General features: G+C 50.1%; 1 protein-coding gene and 1 pseudogene across 3 annotated transcripts in view; both read left to right on the top strand.

The window, feature by feature from the left end:
- CYTH1 (cytohesin 1) overlaps positions 1 to 15,728 on the top strand; it is an 89,516-nt gene extending 73,788 nt beyond the window's left edge. For all 3 annotated transcript variants that reach the window (XM_069481757.1, XM_069481759.1, XM_069481756.1), the window contains exons 10-13: positions 4,548 to 4,624; positions 11,876 to 11,947; positions 12,568 to 12,722; positions 15,171 to 15,728. In XM_069481757.1, the coding sequence (XP_069337858.1) occupies positions 4,548 to 4,624; positions 11,876 to 11,947; positions 12,568 to 12,722; positions 15,171 to 15,249 (383 nt within the window). In that variant the 3' untranslated portion in view covers positions 15,250 to 15,728. The remainder of the gene's footprint in view (positions 1 to 4,547; positions 4,625 to 11,875; positions 11,948 to 12,567; positions 12,723 to 15,170) is intronic.
- Positions 525 to 624, top strand: LOC138392734 (U6 spliceosomal RNA; annotated as a pseudogene).
- Positions 15,729 to 17,060: the final 1,332 nt, after the last annotated feature.

The raw sequence follows: 17,060 nt of genomic DNA, 5'->3' as shown, positions 1-17,060 counted from the left end.
TTTCCTCTGCTTTCTCCTGCCTCGGCTTTGATGAGGTGGGGTCCCACATTAGCAGGGGGTGTTCCATTCAAATGACCTGCCTCTACCATCTCAATTACTTGCCACAGTGATTAGAAGTCATTACTCGCTTGGTCACTGACACATCTGGGAAGAATAAAATGGAATCTTTTATTTCTGACGAGTTCAGATAGCAGTAGGATTTATATTTCCTTTCAAAAGCATATCCCATGTCCTTGAGCTTATACATAATGACTTAATTCATAAATTCCCCTTAAAGCACCACTTCACTGAGCGGAGCTTTAAATATCTCTTGAATTGGCCATCATTTCATGTATCTTTAAGCCAGTAGAATCTTTGAAGTTAAGGCTCTAAAATTACTAACCCATAGGCAACCTTCTGCTCCACATTCTCATTGTCAAACGGATAGAGTTAAAAGGAAACCTACTAGAAATTTTTAAAGTGTGTCCAAGTTTGGATTTACTTCCCCCTCCAGTGAAATTTGTTTAAATGGTAATGCTAAGTGTTGGCTTTGACAGCCCAGATACTAAAATTAGAACAGTACAAAGATTATCTTGGTTCTTGCACCAGGATGACATGCAAATTCATGAGGCATCCCATATTTTTAAAAAGAAAAAAATTGACTAAATGTGGGACTCAGTTTTAGCTCATTGCATTACTTTTTCTAACGGTCCACCAAACCCTTCTAAACTCTTAATATTGTGTTTTATTGTAGCACACTTAGAATCACTCCTTTGTGTTTATGTGCTGCAGAAGGCAGGGCCTCCAGCCATCTGTAGTTGTGTGTATATGTCTGTGTATGCATATAGCCATAAGAATGTGTATTCCTGTGTATACACATACGTACATGTGTCTTCATGGGTATATGTGTGTGCATTCTTACACACACGTTAAAAAGTGACAGCCATCTAAGAAAAGACATTTAATTTCCCTGAAGTAATCTTTGCTTTCTTTGCTCCGGTTCTGGATATACCAATCCAATAAATGCTGGCTTTGTAAAGACTGATTTGTGGCATCTTTGGGGCCAGGTTGTCAGTAGAGCCTCAAATCTCGCCTTGACCAGGTGGGCTGCGGCACGTAGGATGTACTCTGGTTCCCGTGCCGGCCAGCAGCAGGGGGTCATCTGCCCCACCGGTGTTTTTAGTTCAGCTCCCTCCCCAGGCAGACATGAATGTGACTGATACGTTGCACTTTTAAGATTAAGGAATCGGGTTTGATTTCTTTGTTTTAATTTTCTTTTCTCCCTCATTTGTATGTTTCCATGATTTTGGCTCTCCTTTTCCTTGCCCCAAACTCCAGGAGGTATGTAACCCCTCACCGTGCTCGCGCTCTGCCCAGGCCACTGTCATTGCTGCAGCGTTTTCTTATTTTGTTATTTTTGGTTATTTTGTTTTTTAATTGCTGGTGGTAGTGTTACTGCTGCTTCTAACTTAGCGTACAGTCCCTAGGGAACTGTTCAGGCTGGGGGTTTGTAGCACTTCTTATGTTTTCCCTTTTGGGGCAGTATACAGTGCATCGGACAGCTAGGCACCAAGCTGTGCAGTAATCTAACTTGCTGAATGCAGTAATGCAAGGAAACATGCTAAGAGCAGGTTTATAAAAAGCAAAAAAAGCATTCATTGCATTTTCACTTGGAATTATTGGCTAAGCATGTGCTATGTTTGTTAAATTCAAATTGACATCCATGAATCAACTTGACTGAAAGTAATTTCTGAAGTGGGGAAGAGGAGGAAGGGAATGAAGTCCCAAAGCCATGTGCTTCTGACATACCATGATTGAAAAGCAAGTTAGGAAAAGCATTAAATTAGGCGACATTTAGGACACTTGCCTTTGCATGAAAAAGGGAAATGATGTTTCCTAAACTCAAACTGGCACCAAGTAAAGTTTAAAAAGAACCCTAAAACCCAAAAATTCCTAGCTGAAGTCCTTGTATTTTCTGGGTGTCAGGGAAGGGCATTATAGCCTCAGCTCTGTTTTTGTTTTGTTCCCTCCTCCTTTTCAGGGAGTCATTTTTAAAACCCCAAATTGGCTTCTCAGTTCTGTTGTTGGTATCTAATCTCCATTTGCTGATTTGGGGGAAACACATTTTTCCTAGCCCAAGAGCTCCTCAGGTTTGCGCCTAAGCATCCCTTGAGCAGAGCTAACTTAAAAAGAACAGCCCCAAACACTGACATTTATTCAAGGGTTTTAGGGACTTGTCAGGTTCTCAGCTGTAGGGGAAGATGGCATCTGGCCTTCCTATCTGAGGGGTCACAGGAGGGCACGAGGAGCCGTGCACGGGGAGGTGGTCCTGTGAGTTCCACAGGGACTGTCCTAGGCGCGCATTGATCTGTCTGCTTGTTTCATGTCTGTTTTTCTTTCCACGTGGAAATGCTCCCCATGGGCCCGCAGTGATGCTTTATAGCAGAGGTCTCTGTAACGCAACACATCGTCCAGGGAAATAACCAAGCTTTTGTAATCAGGCAGAAAGTTTCCTACGGCTTTGCTTTTTCTCCTTGATTTCCTTCCATCTCGTTCCTTTGGCATCTGACCTGCTTTTCCATGATCTCCTAAGTCCCGAGCGTCACCCACGGTAGCGTCCTGTGGCAGAGTGCATGGGAGGTCAGCATGGGTTGATGTTCCTTGTGTGCCAAGCCCGGCGGGGAGAACCAGAGGCCCCCAAGGCTGGACGACCGAAGTTCTCAGACCCTGAAATGGGGGAGGGGGTTCCTTTTTAAGAACAAGTTGGCTCCAATTCTGAATATATTCCTTGTCTTCTTTCTCTTCCTTATTTATTTTAATTCTGCCCAGCCTTCCTGTTTTCCACATGCATGTCATATTTATCCATTTACAGTTTTTTATTATTCATGCCATATAACCCATGGGGACCAGCGTCAAGTGCTCAAACTCACAAGTCACTGGAGGGAGAGAGTCTCAATTTGCTTGCTACCAGCACAGGATGGGTGGGTGGGTGGCACGTGCCTGCTGACGGCAAACTCCCTCACATGACCTAGGTCTGTGTCTTATAGAATCTTGGCAGTTAATGATCAGTCGCTTAAGCCCCCCTAGAGTTCAGGCACCCAAGCAGAGTGTAAAATGAGCCTAAGAGTCCCATGGTCCTGACACTTGTCTGCCAGGATTTACACTGGACACAATTTGCATTCTCCTCTTGGGCTTCTCTGGCATGAGCATGCAGGCAGGTCCTGGCAGTTGGACTTAGTCCCTATAAGACCACCCTCTGCTCACCTGTTTGTGGTGAGGGCAAGAGAGAAAGCATGACCGGGTGGGACAAGATTTGTGCCCTGTGGTCCTTGCTTTTTATGAATATTGGGGAAGTGATGTTCCGTGTAGGTTAAGTCTTAGCCAAAGAGCATAGGCTCAAAAGAGCAGGGCACAAGTGTTTCTGGAAGGCCATGGATAGCTTAGCATGTGAAGGCCTTAGGGATAATTTTTTTTAAAGAGGCGGGTCTCAATATGTTGCCCAGGCTGGCCTTGAACTCTTGGGCTCAAGCAATCCTCCAACCTCAGCCTCCTGGGCATCTGGGATTACAGGCATGTACCACTGTGCCTGGCCCAGATAATTTCATATTTGGAAAGTTTTCACTTGACCCGAGGGAAGTGCAGGAAAAGAGAGGCTTGTGGTCCTGAGACCAGGGTGTGGCTTCCTTCAGAGAGGCCACAGTTAAAGTTTTCCTCCTTAGTATCCGTCTCTATGTAACTCCATGACATCACGTTATTTACTGAGAAATACTGAACGGGACTAAGGGGGCTCTTGCCAGCTCCCAGCAAGGGCCGCCTCTGCTAGCTGCTTTTTGTTAAAAGCTCGGGTGAGAACCAAGACCTGAAAAGGCTCCTGAGCCAACCTCTCCTTATAAGTTGATTCCTCCCCAGTAAAGGCATTTTGCTTTGATTCTCACCCAGGTCTCTGGGAAGAGGTTGGTTTCAGGACACTGGCCCGGGAGGCTAAAAGCCAGTGTAGAAATTCAGTACAATCAGGAAGGTGAGGTGAGGGTAAACCCGCAGGGGTTTGGTTTCCTGTTCCAAGGAAGTGTGGATTTGATTGTGAAGGGCCTGCAGTGTCTCAGTCCTACTTCCCCTGCTCGCCTGCTCTCTGCCGAGCTGCGTGTCGGCGGCAGCGTGGCCTGCACCGGGACGCTGGCCCTCGCCGCTCTCTCCTTGCCCATTTCTGCCACGCAGGCTTTTTGCTGACGGTTCTCCGGCCCGAGGCAAATTTGCATTGCCGTCATTATTGCCCTGGGTTTTCCTCCACAAACCCATGCTCTCTCATCCTGCTGTCCTGATCTCATCTCCAGGTGTCACCTAGACGCGCTTGCTCCGCTTGTACCCACAGACTTTCACTTTGTGAAAGATGCTTCTGTTTTGGCTCTGTGTCTCGTTACTGATGTAAAATTTGTGGTCTAAATGTTCTCCTGATGCCCAGCCCTTCCCCCCACCCCCCTCCCCCTCTCTGAGAAGAGAGCTTTGTGCGTTATGGAGCCTGCGCTTGCCCGGCTGTCTCGGTCGAACGTGCATCTCTTTTTGCTCTGCAGGTGGCAGGGTAAAGACTTGGAAAAGACGCTGGTTCATTCTGACTGACAACTGCCTTTACTACTTTGAATATACCACGGTGAGCACCTGCTGGTCTGCCTCGGGACTAGGGATGGGCCAGGCGTCCATTTCTAAACGGCCCTAACCAAGCCCGGCTAGAGGAGGCAGTGGGGAGACAGTCAGATTGTCCTTCCACATCTTTAGGGGTCAGGGGAGAGTTTAAGCAAAGTAGAAGAACTAAGGTGCATCTCAGAATGGGGAACCCGACAGAGGATGTTGAGTGCCTAGAAAGGAGCTGTGGTTCATAGCAAGCATGGGACCTGGGTGGCAGCGACGCCTGGCCAGGAGGAAAGGGGAGAGACTGCGTTAGACGCCGTGTTTGGGAGCTGGGCTACAAGGAAGGAGCTGGCATCAGTTGCCAGGAAAGAGTCTGTGGCCCTATTGAAAGGGAGATGGAAAGAAAAGAAATAATAGTGATTTGGAGAATTCAGACGTTCTGGGGTAGCAGAAATGCTGAAGGCTTTGATTCAGAAGAAACAGCCCAAGGGGTAAAATATATAATGGGGGAAAAAGAAGTAAAGTGAAACGGGAAAAGTTAAATTGAGATTATCTGAAGTTTTAAGAATTGAGGTTTTCTTAAACTATGGAAGTTTTGGTTTTTACTCAGTGGAAGAGATTAACAACTGCAAGTCTGTGTTACATATGCATCACTTTGGTAAAATAGCCAATGAGCATAAAAATGGTAAAATAAAACTCTTTCCAGAGCTCCCTCCTCTGAGCAGAGCACCTGGGAAGGCTGGCAGGTTAGTGGCTGCTGCCCAAACTGTGGCTCCCACGCTGGAGACTTGATGCTCTTTCATTTCTGTCACTCCTCTTGGTCGTCTGAGGAGCGAAATGGTTGTACTGCCGGCAGCACTGGACTTGTGTCTCGAAGCAACTCCAGGCAGTTGAGTTGGGAAAGCTTCACTTTTGTTGTCCAAGCATATGTTCACTGTGTAAAAGTCATTGATCCCACTGAGAAAATTAAGACTTAGAATTATCTTTTCTAGTGAATGTAGAGCAAAATTGTGCTTAAGGAAAATCCTAGCCACATTAGAGACAGATTATTAGGGCCCAGTACACAGGTGCATGCCTTGGCGTTTCACTGCTGTCGGGAGCAAGGGTGGGTTTCCATTGCATTTGACACTTTGCAGTGTTCCCCATCGTTGTGGACATCGTACTAGTGTAGCTTCTTGCACAGGGAATGAGCTTCACCACAGTGTCGGGTTGTAAGTCAGGCCACTCATTCTGATGGTGGACTGCTCATTATGATATGAAATAACTTGCAAGGGAATTCTGACCAGGACTGTGTGTGTTCTGGGGGCTCTACTCATGCCATGCAAGTTCTGCAGCTGGCTTTACTTTCCCGGTATTACAGTCTTTTCACATGAAGTGATCCACTTCAAATACAGAAAGTAGTAAAAAGAAAGATTCTCCCTGTTTCTCCCCTCAAAGTATCACTATGAACAGCTCGGTAAATTTCTTTCTGTTTTGTTCACCTTCTGCCCATATTTTGCCTTTTTCTTGAAGATATCTACACTAACATCTTGTTTGGATTTTTTTCACTGTCCCGTGGGTCAAAGTGAAACTTGCTCAGGCTTCTAAGCAGTGTAGTCCTAGGTGCTAGGCAGTCCCGGTACTCTGAGATTGTGTGATAGAATCCTGTGTTCCTTGTGATGCTGACCATGGTGGCGTCACCTCAACTCAATTCAGCAACATTTATTCAGCAAAATGCCAGCATTTTATCAGGCAATGGAAACACAGAGGCGAATGCTTTCCTTAAGCTGCAGAGAGGGAGTTGCCGGGGTTAAGATGGTAGATTGAAACTTCCACACAGAATTGTCTAACAGAGCAGGAAACTAGTAAAAATGAGTGAGGCAAAACAGCAACCAAGCGAGGAAAGGAGCCTGAGTAATTCGGTGAACTCCAGCCGCTGGCCGCAGGGCATCTGCAGCAGCTCCGGGAGCAGAGTGGAGGGTCCCAGCTCACAGGCCTGGGAGGTGACAGCGGCCCTTGCGGGTGCCCTCAGGCCGGGGGAAGCACTCTGAGTGGGAATTGTTCTTTTCCCCTCTGATCAAGGAGGAGCAAAATCTGCTGCTGGGTAGAAATTGGTGAAATAGGAAGTGAAAGAACAGGGCTAACTGTGACACAGGTGAAGGCTCAGGACTATGTGTTCAGTTGGGAAAACCGTCCATGGAGGGCTCCCCTAAGTACCGTGACGCCCTGAGCTAGGCGGAGCAAACCCTGACGCTGGACATTCACAATCCCAGAAGAGAGGTCAGAGCTCAGGGAGCGTCTTAGATGAGCTCTCCTTCACTCACCACTCTCTTAGGAGACTATAGAAAGTGCTAGAATGCAAACCACCTGACCCTCCACCTCAAGTCAGTGGTCAGAGATCCAGGGGAGGGAATCAGGAGCCACTCGTGGAGTGACCAGAATGAGCCGGGAGACTAGAAAAGAGAGGTTGCAGTCTTAAAACAAGTGAGCACCAAAACTATGTAATATATTTGTAATGTAACTATATAATTATTGAATTATAGCTTATTAACACACAAGTTAAAACTTTCAGGAGTGGAACAGATTAGCAGAAAATGTAATCATGTCCTGGAGGAAGGGCTTGAGCTGATCACAGAAGTTGTATCAGAAAAAGACAAGAATTGAAACAATTAGATAAAAGCTAGTGGATGTGGGGGACAGAAGATGATCCCAATACCAGAATAATTGGTGCCTGCAAAATCAAAGTATGATGTGTCATGAGATTATTTGCCTGAAAAGGAGGAAAAACTCTGAATGTACAAATCAATAGAGTGCACCGTATTTCAGGAAACTTACAGAAAACTTGGCCCCGAGGCCTAACTAGCCCTTCAGACAGTCGAACTTGGAGCAAGGCCTCTGGCCGTTCAGTTGGCAAAAGCAGACCATCTCGGACAGCTTTCAGTGCCAGAAGCTGGTGGTTCAAGGTCTCCACAGGTGTGAGGGGAAGATGACCCAGCAGCCTTCATCTAGACCCATTATCATTTAAGTGAGTAACAGCTAGTGGCCTTACGATAGAAGAAAACATGAACCGTAGCACCCTGGGACTGTGAAAAACCCTACTTGACAGTAGCATCTAGCCAGGAAGAGAATGAATCGAAGAAAGGCCCCAGGAAGTAAAAGCCCAGTGGTGAGCATCGAACTAATGCACCGAAACACAGAACTAGCTCCAGCATACACCTAAATATAGAACTAACACTAACATAAATGTAAGACTAATACTAAAGTATACTGAAACATAGAACCAATGCTAACATACAGCTAGATATAGGACTAATAGTAAGTAACTGGAAATTGTGGCAACAGAACAGTCTATGAATGTTACAAACCTGGGCAATGCAAAAATGAAATAATCAACAAAAATCAGGAGGTAGGAGGAGGAAAGATGTGAAGAATTATGAGAATATTTTTTATCTTTCAAAACAAAGAGTCAAGAAATACTGTTAACCTGGGCATGGTGGCTCATGCCTATCATCTCAGCACTTTGAGAGGCTGAGGCAGGAGGATCGCTTGAGCCCAGGAGTTCGAGGCTGCGGTGAGCCGTGATCGCCTCACTGCACTCCAGCCTCAGCAACAGGTAAAATTGAAACACATATTTTTTTAAAAAAAGAATGACTAAAATTTCTTAATGTTTTTCATAAGCTTTTTTTTCTTAACTTGAATAAAGTCATCTTAGGAACTCTTAGGGTAAAGAAACATTTACTTTGAAGTTCAAGGCTTCTCCAGTTTCTGTTTCCATTTTTTTCTTCTTTTAAATTCTGTAAAATTACAATGGAAAGTCTTTTATGGAAATGATACCAACTAAAATATACCATTTTCATAAAACCTGTATCTCTCCCTCTGTACACAAAGTATCTTCACCTAAGGTCAGCAGTGATAATTTAGGAGTGATTGGATTTGGAGTGCTTTTAAACCTTTCCCTTTTTTCTTCTCTGCAGTATTTTAAGGTCTTTTAATGGGCAATTGTTTTTATAAAAACAACGGTGATTGTTCTTAAAGAAAAATCCGATAAGCCAAAGACATTAGTGCTGGTTAGTGCTGTCTTCCTGGGGACATGGTGATTACCGGGCGCACAGTCGTCAGTGATGCGTGCCGGCTACCTGTCCTGAGGCCTGACCGTCCACTTAGTTCCAGGAAGGAGGACCCCGGACAGGGAGCCCTCTCCGCGTTTGGGACTTTACATGGTTGCCCAGGAGCTTATCGTCCGTTTCCATCAGTTTCCCTCGGTCTGCTTCCGCCGCAGCATCCGCGGGATGGAGTGTGCTCCTGTGAGTGGCGCTGGCTCGCGCCGGCCGGTCTCAAGCAGAGGATGGGTGTGGGCAGAAGAGGAAGGAGGGCTGCGTTGTTCCCGATGCAGCAGGGTGGCTCAGGCAGGGGCAGGGAAAGATCCAGGATCTCCAGCGGGGTTCCCCAGTGGTGATAAGGGTCACCTTATCATCTGCTCCCTACTGCCTACTGGAGACCAGAGTGTAAATCTTGTCTGTTTAAAATCACCTTACATGGAGAACATGCATCATGCACATAACCCAGATGTCGCAGGCCCCAGCAGTCTCAGTGTGAATGAAGTCACAGCCTCGTTAAGGTCCAGATTATGCTAACTCTTCACCCGCTCACTTGCTCACCTGGCAGTGACTCAACCCATGTGGCCTAGCAGAATCCCCAAAAGGTTCAGGCGCCAGATAACCCTAGAGATGGGCGTGAAGAGGGTGAAAACCAGAATCGGTTTAGGAAAAAGACCAGCTGTCTCCCTCACTCCATGCCCCTAAGTGCCTGCCCCTACCCCCCATGCAGCAGTCCAAGGGCTCCTTCTCGGGAGAGGGCAGCGCTGAATGTTTCTGGACTAAGGGACCCTGGCACAGTTGAGGGTGGGGGCATCGTACCCAAACAGGAGTTCTGGACACACTCAGGCACGCTGAATGCTAGGCCTCCCCCCGCTGCCCGCGCAGGTGTCAGAACACAGGCGGCCAGGTCTGTAACTTGCAGACAGTGGGAGACTGCTCAGCCCAAGAAGAGGGACATGAAGAGAAACGTATAGGTATTAAATCAGATTCTCCACCAGGCAGCCTAGTGAGAGGGGCCTTCTAGACACTCGCAGCCCACAGCCTGGAATCTCCCCACTTAGTGTTCTGCTCTTCAGGTGGGACAACCGGGCAGTCCCAGACGTCTGAGCGCCCCAACCTGAGCAGGTGGAGACCAAAACAGCCAGACGGCAAGGGAGCAGCTTGGAGGACAGGGATTCTAGGGAGAAGAAAGCCCCAGTACCAGTCACAGAGACTCTCGGACACCTCAAAGGGGTGACTTCCTACAGCTGTGTTAAGCCAAGGACAAAAATAATCAAAAACACTCTTGAGAACTAAAAGTATGGTAGAAATAAAAACTTAATTGAAGGGTTGGATGAAAAACACCAAGAATATCTCCCAGAAAGAGTAGAAAGGCAAAGAGATGGGAAATAATAAAGGAAAGATTGTTTTAAAGAGAAAAGAACCAGTCCAGGAGGTCCGCCATGCTCCAGAGAGGACTAAGGAAGCAGAGGAGGTGACCCTTGACAAGACGATTTTTTTTAAGTTCCCCCCAAATGAAGAATGTATGTTTCCAGGTTGAAAGGCTGAGTGCCCTGCGTAATGGCTGAAAATAGGTCCCACCAAGTCTGCATCCTCGTGGAGTCTCTGAACGCTGAGGACAAAGGGCACAGCAGTCACAGGCAAGGCATCAGCAACCGCAGTGACTTTGGACAGGGTGATGTTGAAAGCTAGACGAGGATGCTGCCCGTCACAGTCCCGGAGGAGGACTGTGTCCAGCCTGGGCCGTCACGCCCGGCCACACTGTCAGCCAGGTGTGAGGGCCGAGTAGAAACATTGCTGAACAAGCAGGATCTCAGAAACGTTCCCACCCACACACCCTCAGGATGCAGGCGGAGGGGGTGCTCTGCCAGCCTGGGGCGCTAAGCAGGGAGAGAGGAGCGGGAGGGAGAGCCCAGCCTGAGGCAGCCGGGGTGGAACAGGCTCGGGGAGGTGCCATCGGGAAGTTGCAGTTAACGGCTGCCTGGTACCAGTTAGCTGTAGAAAGGAGATTGTGATAAGAGGTGAGCCATTTATAATTGATTTGGGTTTTAAGGTCATAGAAAAATAAATAAAAGAAACAACACTTACCCCCAGTAAAAGGTAATTTTGAGTTCGGGGGGTCGAGGGAGAGGAGATTTTCTGGAAAAAAAAAGTGAAAAAGGTTACCATGTGGCACAAGTCTGAAGACAAAAGCAGTGCTAATGCAAACGCCGTGTAGGGCCCTAACCCAAAGTACCGGATACTTCCTTTGGAGGATGGGGAGTGTGAACACGCCAGGGCGAGAGCAGGAGCCATGTCCTCTTCTGCTATAGGTAACGTCTGAAACCGAACACGCAAAAGGCAGCAGTTCAAACATGGTATCCTAGAGACGAGTGAGACACAGCGGTAGAGACTGAACAGATTGGTTTAAGGCAGTTGAAATAGTTGCCCCCAGGGATGAGGAAAAGGCTGAAAGACTGTTTTGCGTTTACAAAACCTGTAGAACTTGATCTTTTAAACACTTTTTGCATGTGTAACTCTGATCAGATACAACGACGGCAGACCTGGGCAAGTGTGTGCAGGGGCTCTGCTGTGAGGGGAGGGCGTAAGGGGTGGTCCCTCGAGCTGAGCTGTGAGCTTCATGTCGTGGGAGGAGGCAGGGAGTTAGGATGAGTTGCCAGGGCGGACCGGTGGGGGTGGGGTTGCTCTGTCCAGGGCAGGAGTTTCGGTGCCTCCTTAGATACAGGTAGAGTTGTCAGGAGGGTGGTGGCGTGGGGGGGGGGGGAGGTGGGAGGCACGCAGAGACAGTGCGTACGGAATGGTCTGTGCCCCAGCTGCGGTCCCGGGCATTGGGGGCACAGAGCAGGGCACTGGATGAGCTGAGGAAATGCTTCCTAGAGCTGCCGACGCCAGAACTGAGGCCGGGGGAGGTGAGCAGGAGAGCAGGGCGAGAAGCGGGGGCGGGGCAGGGCCTTCTGGCATCTGTTGAACCTCCGGGGCTTTCCACTTGCAAAGGCGTTTTGGTTATAGGGATGATCCCCAGATACTTCCATACCTCTTCTTGCTTTAGAACATGAGGGGTTGTCCCTCGAGCTGACGTGTGACTTTCATGTCATGGAGGAGGCAGGAGAGTTAGGATGAGCCTCTGGGAAGGAGTGGAACAGTGCGTGTGTCCGTAACTGGGCGGTGACGTCTCCCTCTCTTCAACTGTCCTGTAGGATAAGGAGCCCCGTGGCATCATCCCTTTAGAGAATCTGAGTATCCGGGAAGTGGAGGACTCAAAAAAACCAGTGAGTATCTTTGCTGAGAAATTTTGGGGGGAGGAAGGGAGCGAGCATGAAGTTCTTTGGAAAGGAATGAAATTTCGGAGTTTTCTTTGTTTGTTTGTTTGTTTGTTTTAAAAAAAAAAACTGAAAAGTAGTATCATGCCTTTAATTTAGTCTAATTTTTTGGATTATCTTTAGCACTGAAGCCAAAAGGTGAGACTCTGCATCACCTTTTTTTCTGTCTGCTGTAGTATCAATGACCACCACCTGAGGTGCAGAAACTGTCCCTCCCTGAATGGCAGCAGGAAGCACTCAGGGTCGGGCTGCTTATTTTATGCCTCGGATGCTTTATTAATATTTTTTCTGTGTTTTGGACTATCATGATATCATCGCCTTGGCTTTAGAAAGGATGAGGTAACTGGCTCTCGCCGTGGCTCTGGGTGACGTCTTTGCCAATAAACCCTGTTCACGTCCAGCCACACTCTCTAGAGCTCTGCTCCTGGGCTCCTCTTTTCCACGGGCAGACACATATTGCCTGTATTTTATGAAGGTCAGATAAGGAGTGTTTTGGGAAATAAATGAACGTTTTTCTGGTCAGCAGCTCCCTAAGACCTTTGTTCCACCTCTCCCCTGTCACTTGTCAGAACTGCTTTGAGCTGTACATCCCCGACAACAAAGACCAAGTGATCAAGGCCTGCAAGACCGAGGCGGACGGGCGCGTGGTGGAGGGGAACCACACTGTGTACCGCATCTCAGCCCCCACGCCTGAGGAGAAGGAGGAGTGGATCAAGTGCATTAAGTAAGTGCCGTCTGCAAACAGGAGCGCGGCCTGCCTGACCGTGACTCACACTGTCAGACACCGATCGTCCCAGCTCTGGAATCCACTGCCCTGCCTCCCCCGTGTCCCTGCTCCGTGTTAGGTCCCCAGGGAATGGTTCGGTTGTGCTTCCCCGAGTACCTCCCAGGAGACCTGTGGATTCTTGGCCGTTATGCAGTTTTAAGAGAGCGCCTCCTGCCTGGGTTCCCCAGGTGAGCGAGCTCTTAGGCGTGGTGCCATCTGCTGAGCTGTCTTTCTGTGTCTAAGGCAGCAGATCTCATTTTCACGGAGACAGCTCAGTAGAGATAGTGATCATGTTTTATAATTTGTTACTCCTGTAAGACACCATTTTCCCATTTACACCTGAGGAAACTGAGGCCCATAGAGGTTAAGAAATTTGCCAGAAGTCCCTTGGCACCACGCCGCACTGCGCTGGGAGGAAGCTGAGGGTCTGGGAGGAGGGAAACGCTGCCTCCGGGCCATACAGCTAAGAACAGAGCCGCAGACCCCGGACTCTGTCCGCTCCTCCAGGTCACATACGTGTAAGGTTCATTACAGGGACAGAGATATCCTGATGTGGCAGGTGTCTGGAAATGCAATTTCTGAACCTAAGCAGCTTCTCTTCCCTAACATTCCTCTCTGGGACCGTGTGCAACCCGGTGCAAACTGCCCCCGTCTGCTGTGGGGGTTGGCACTGAGCATTCTGGCTTTTCATCCTCTCGGCGATCGCGGCTCCCCAGAGCGCCTCCTTGTTCTCCCTCCTGGGTTCTCCAGCCTTCAGAAGTGCCCAGCTGTTTCCTCTGAGGCCCGTGTTAGTCTGTGTGATGGGCTTTCTCCCACCCAGCTGCAGCCCCCCACGGGGGTGAATATTCTCTAATCTTCGTTTTGTTTTATTTTTTGGTATTTCTACTCAAACCAGTATAGTGTTTTGGCCACATTTAAGTACTGAGTGACTAAAGATGGAGGTGGGAAGAAGGAAATGATTTATTCCCACAAAAGCAGCCTTGAGACAAGAACTGGGCAGGGGGAGTGTGGGTCTGGCGTCCGGTCACCCTGTGCTGAGACCGTGCGCGTCTCTGGCAGGGCAGGTGACCTCCCCCTTCCGGCTGATGGAGGTCACTCCTAACTCGCTGGGCTCTTTAGAGGATCCAGCCAGAGTGTGCAGTGGGCGTGCCAGCCACTGCCTGGACTTGGGCAGCTTCCCTGGGCTCGTGGCTGTCATTGGAAGTGTGGCCTTGGGTGGGCCTGGTCCACTCCCCACTGGGCGTGTGCAGCACCGCAGAGCTGTCAGAGTTGCTGCCAGTCATGGCGCTGGCCCTGTGGTCTGGGGACCTGTGGCCAGGTGGATGTCACCTACACATTTCATGTCTTCTTTTTAACATATGTTTTTAAAATTTAACTCAATTGTTATGAAATTTATTTTTTTGTACAGGGTTTGAAGTAAGGGTTGTAATTTTGTTCTCACAACTGAATGAATAGCTGATTGACCCGATACCATTTATTGATCAACGGGTTTCTCCCCACCGATGTGACACGCCCCTTAGTTAGTACCGAGTCCCACGCGGGTTAGCCTCTGCTGCTCCGCGTGTCGCTCAGGACCAACCCGCGCTGCCCTGGCCCTGCAGCCTTCCCGCCGCTGCCCTCCCCCCACCGTTCTCTCAGAACAGTTTTGGCTGGTGTCGTGCATTCTGTCCCTCATACAGTTTTGACCTCTGTGGCCGGGAGAACTAAGCGTTCTTTAGAGCCACACGTGGAATCGGTCAGTGCTGTAGCTGCAGCGAAGCCGAGCCCCCCGGACGGCTCCGCTCCTCCGGTCCGTCCGGACTCCCTGGCCCAGCCTTGGACTCGCAGGCCCCTCCGCGCTCTGCCAGCGCAGCCTCTTTAATCCCGTCACGAGGCATCTCCCCGTCTCACAGATGAGGAAACTGAGGCACAGCAGGGTTACGTCAGTTGTCCAGAGCCACACAGGGTGGTGCTGCTCCCCTGGCCTGAGCAGTGTGCCTCAGGAAGCTGCACTCGCTGCCACCACGCAGAGCTCAGGTGCTCAGGTGACTGCCACGTGACATGCTTGACACGGCGATCACTGCCATGCAGGAAAGCCAGATGTCAGCGTGGCACTAAAGTCCCACGTGTGGTCTTTTTCTCTGAATTAGAATATAGCTGTAAGAATGTGTAACGATTCTGTTCCTAAATGTAAATTAATTATTAGATTGAAACGGGCAAAAAAAATTATCTTGTCATGTGTCCCTGTGTGTCTCTTGTGAAGCGGGTCACTGTAAGCCCTGTGTGGTCGCAGCAAGAGTTGACGCACTGACTTGGCCTCTGTGGGATAGTTGGGGGGGCACGAGGCCCCGAGCAGCCCCCACCCAGGACCGTGTCTCCGTGGCCGTGTCCCTCACGCCTCTGTTTTCTCCCCTTTCTGTGCTCCAGAGCAGCCATCAGCAGGGACCCTTTCTACGAGATGCTCGCAGCGCGGAAAAAGAAGGTCTCTTCCACGAAAAGACACTGAGCGAGCCCAGGGCGTCAGCCACGAGGCCCGCGGAGCCCGGCGCCGTCTCCCCGCCCGTCTCCCGGCCTCACGGACGCGCCGCCAACGGGTGTCCTCTCCACCGGGCCCCGCCCCCAATTCCTAGAGACTAGCTTCAGCTTTTGCTATTTTTTTTTTAAATGGGAGAAGGGTGGGCAGTTATTACTGGGAAGAGGGGCCTGCTGCCTGTCCAGCACGGGTTCCTGAACCTTCTCTCTGAGCAGAGCAGAGCTGCTGTCGGCAGAGCAGCCTCCTGCCAGCCTCCGCTCAGCGGGTCTGATAGCAGAGCTCGGAGCGGACTGTTTACCTCTTGGTGGATTCCCCGTGGAGAAGCCTTCACCCCTGCACCATAAATACATGTATTGATATATTATTCTATGTTAAGAAAATGGTGGGAAGGAAGAGAAGCCACGTACTATAAAGATCTATTTTTGGGGTTTTTTTTGTTTTTTTTTGTTTTTTTTTTTTTTTAAAAAAAAAAGAGCATAGCACTGTTCGGGTGCCTCTGCCCATCTGGTTTGGGGAGCTTCACCCTAGAGAGGAGCTCCCTGGGCCGCTGCTGCGGTGTCAGCCTGGGCAGGCCGCCCGCCCCCCTGTGCTCCGGAGCCGGGGGTGGGGGGGAGCTCGCGGCCGGGTGCTCGTCTGGGCGAGGGGGTGACAGGGAGGGTGCCGCAGAGGACGCAGAGGGTGCAGCAGGCGCAGTGAGATCTCCGGACGACGCGGTCAGGCTGCGGGGCCTGTTGGCCGGGCCCGGCGGCCGCAGCAGGTGCAGGTCGCAGCTCCGGCAGCTGCTGTTCCATCCCAAGTGCCTGCGGGGCGCCGAGGAGAGGAGACGAGTGACTGGACGCTTGCGTTGTTTCTCTCCTTCAGAATCCAAGTTCTTGTTGGGCTTTAAAGTAGAAAGTCAGCATTTTCCTTGAGCTAAATACCTAATAACCAAAACTGTGAGGAAGGTTATCCCGACAGAGGGTCCGGGATGACCTGACTGTTTCATATTTGGTTTTTCTTCTCCTCCCCAAACTCCAGTCCTCGTTGTAGAGGACGAGTAGGTCCTGCCTGAGCCCCTTGGGGTTTCAGCTTTTTCTGCCTCAGCCGGCCCTAACTGGACTACTCTGGAAGCTTTGGGGTGGGTCCCCTCGAGGGGAAGCGGGTCTCTGCTCAGAGGGTGCAGTGGGACGAGAGGGCCAAGGTCACCCTCTTGGAACCCTTTTCCCCATGGGGCACGTGAGCAAGTGGCCCGCCCGCCCGGGCCAGCGCTCTCCTGCCGTTCTCTCAGGGACTCTCCAGGCGGCTCCTGCCGCCCAGCCAGGCCAGCATGCCGGTCTGGGCAGAGCAGGTGGCTGCCGCCATCTCCACGACCCTGGGCCGGGCTGGCGTAGAGCGCTGCCGCCAGGAGGCAGGTGAGGAGCCGCGGATCTCCGCAGGGCTGTGTCGCCACGGCTCCTCTGATCTCTTTCGTGTTGGTGAGCATCTCTGGAAATATCTTTTGCCAGAACAGTGGTGGGAGCAGTGTGGGGGGCCATTCTGGCACCCCCCTTCGTGTAATCCTACCTGGAATGGCTTCGGGTGCTCTTAGGCCGGAGCTTGTGAAGGTGACGGAAGAGGGTCCAGGCTAGAAACCGGAACTTTCCGGGTGGGAGAACCAGGGCAGTGCCCGCTGAAGTCTGGGTGGCGTCAGGGCCAGTGCTGAGCCTGTCTGGCCGGCCCGGTCCCTGGCACTGGTTCTCACAAATACTTGTAGACAGAACGGCCCCTGGATCAGTATTAGTCTATTTATCAGAGGTGTAAATAAT

Source organism: Eulemur rufifrons, chromosome 9, assembly GCF_041146395.1.
Source record: "Eulemur rufifrons isolate Redbay chromosome 9, OSU_ERuf_1, whole genome shotgun sequence".
Taxonomy (NCBI): domain Eukaryota; kingdom Metazoa; phylum Chordata; class Mammalia; order Primates; family Lemuridae; genus Eulemur; species Eulemur rufifrons.
The sequence above is the reverse complement of the archived record's forward strand: the minus strand, read 5'-3'. Positions and strand labels throughout refer to the sequence as shown.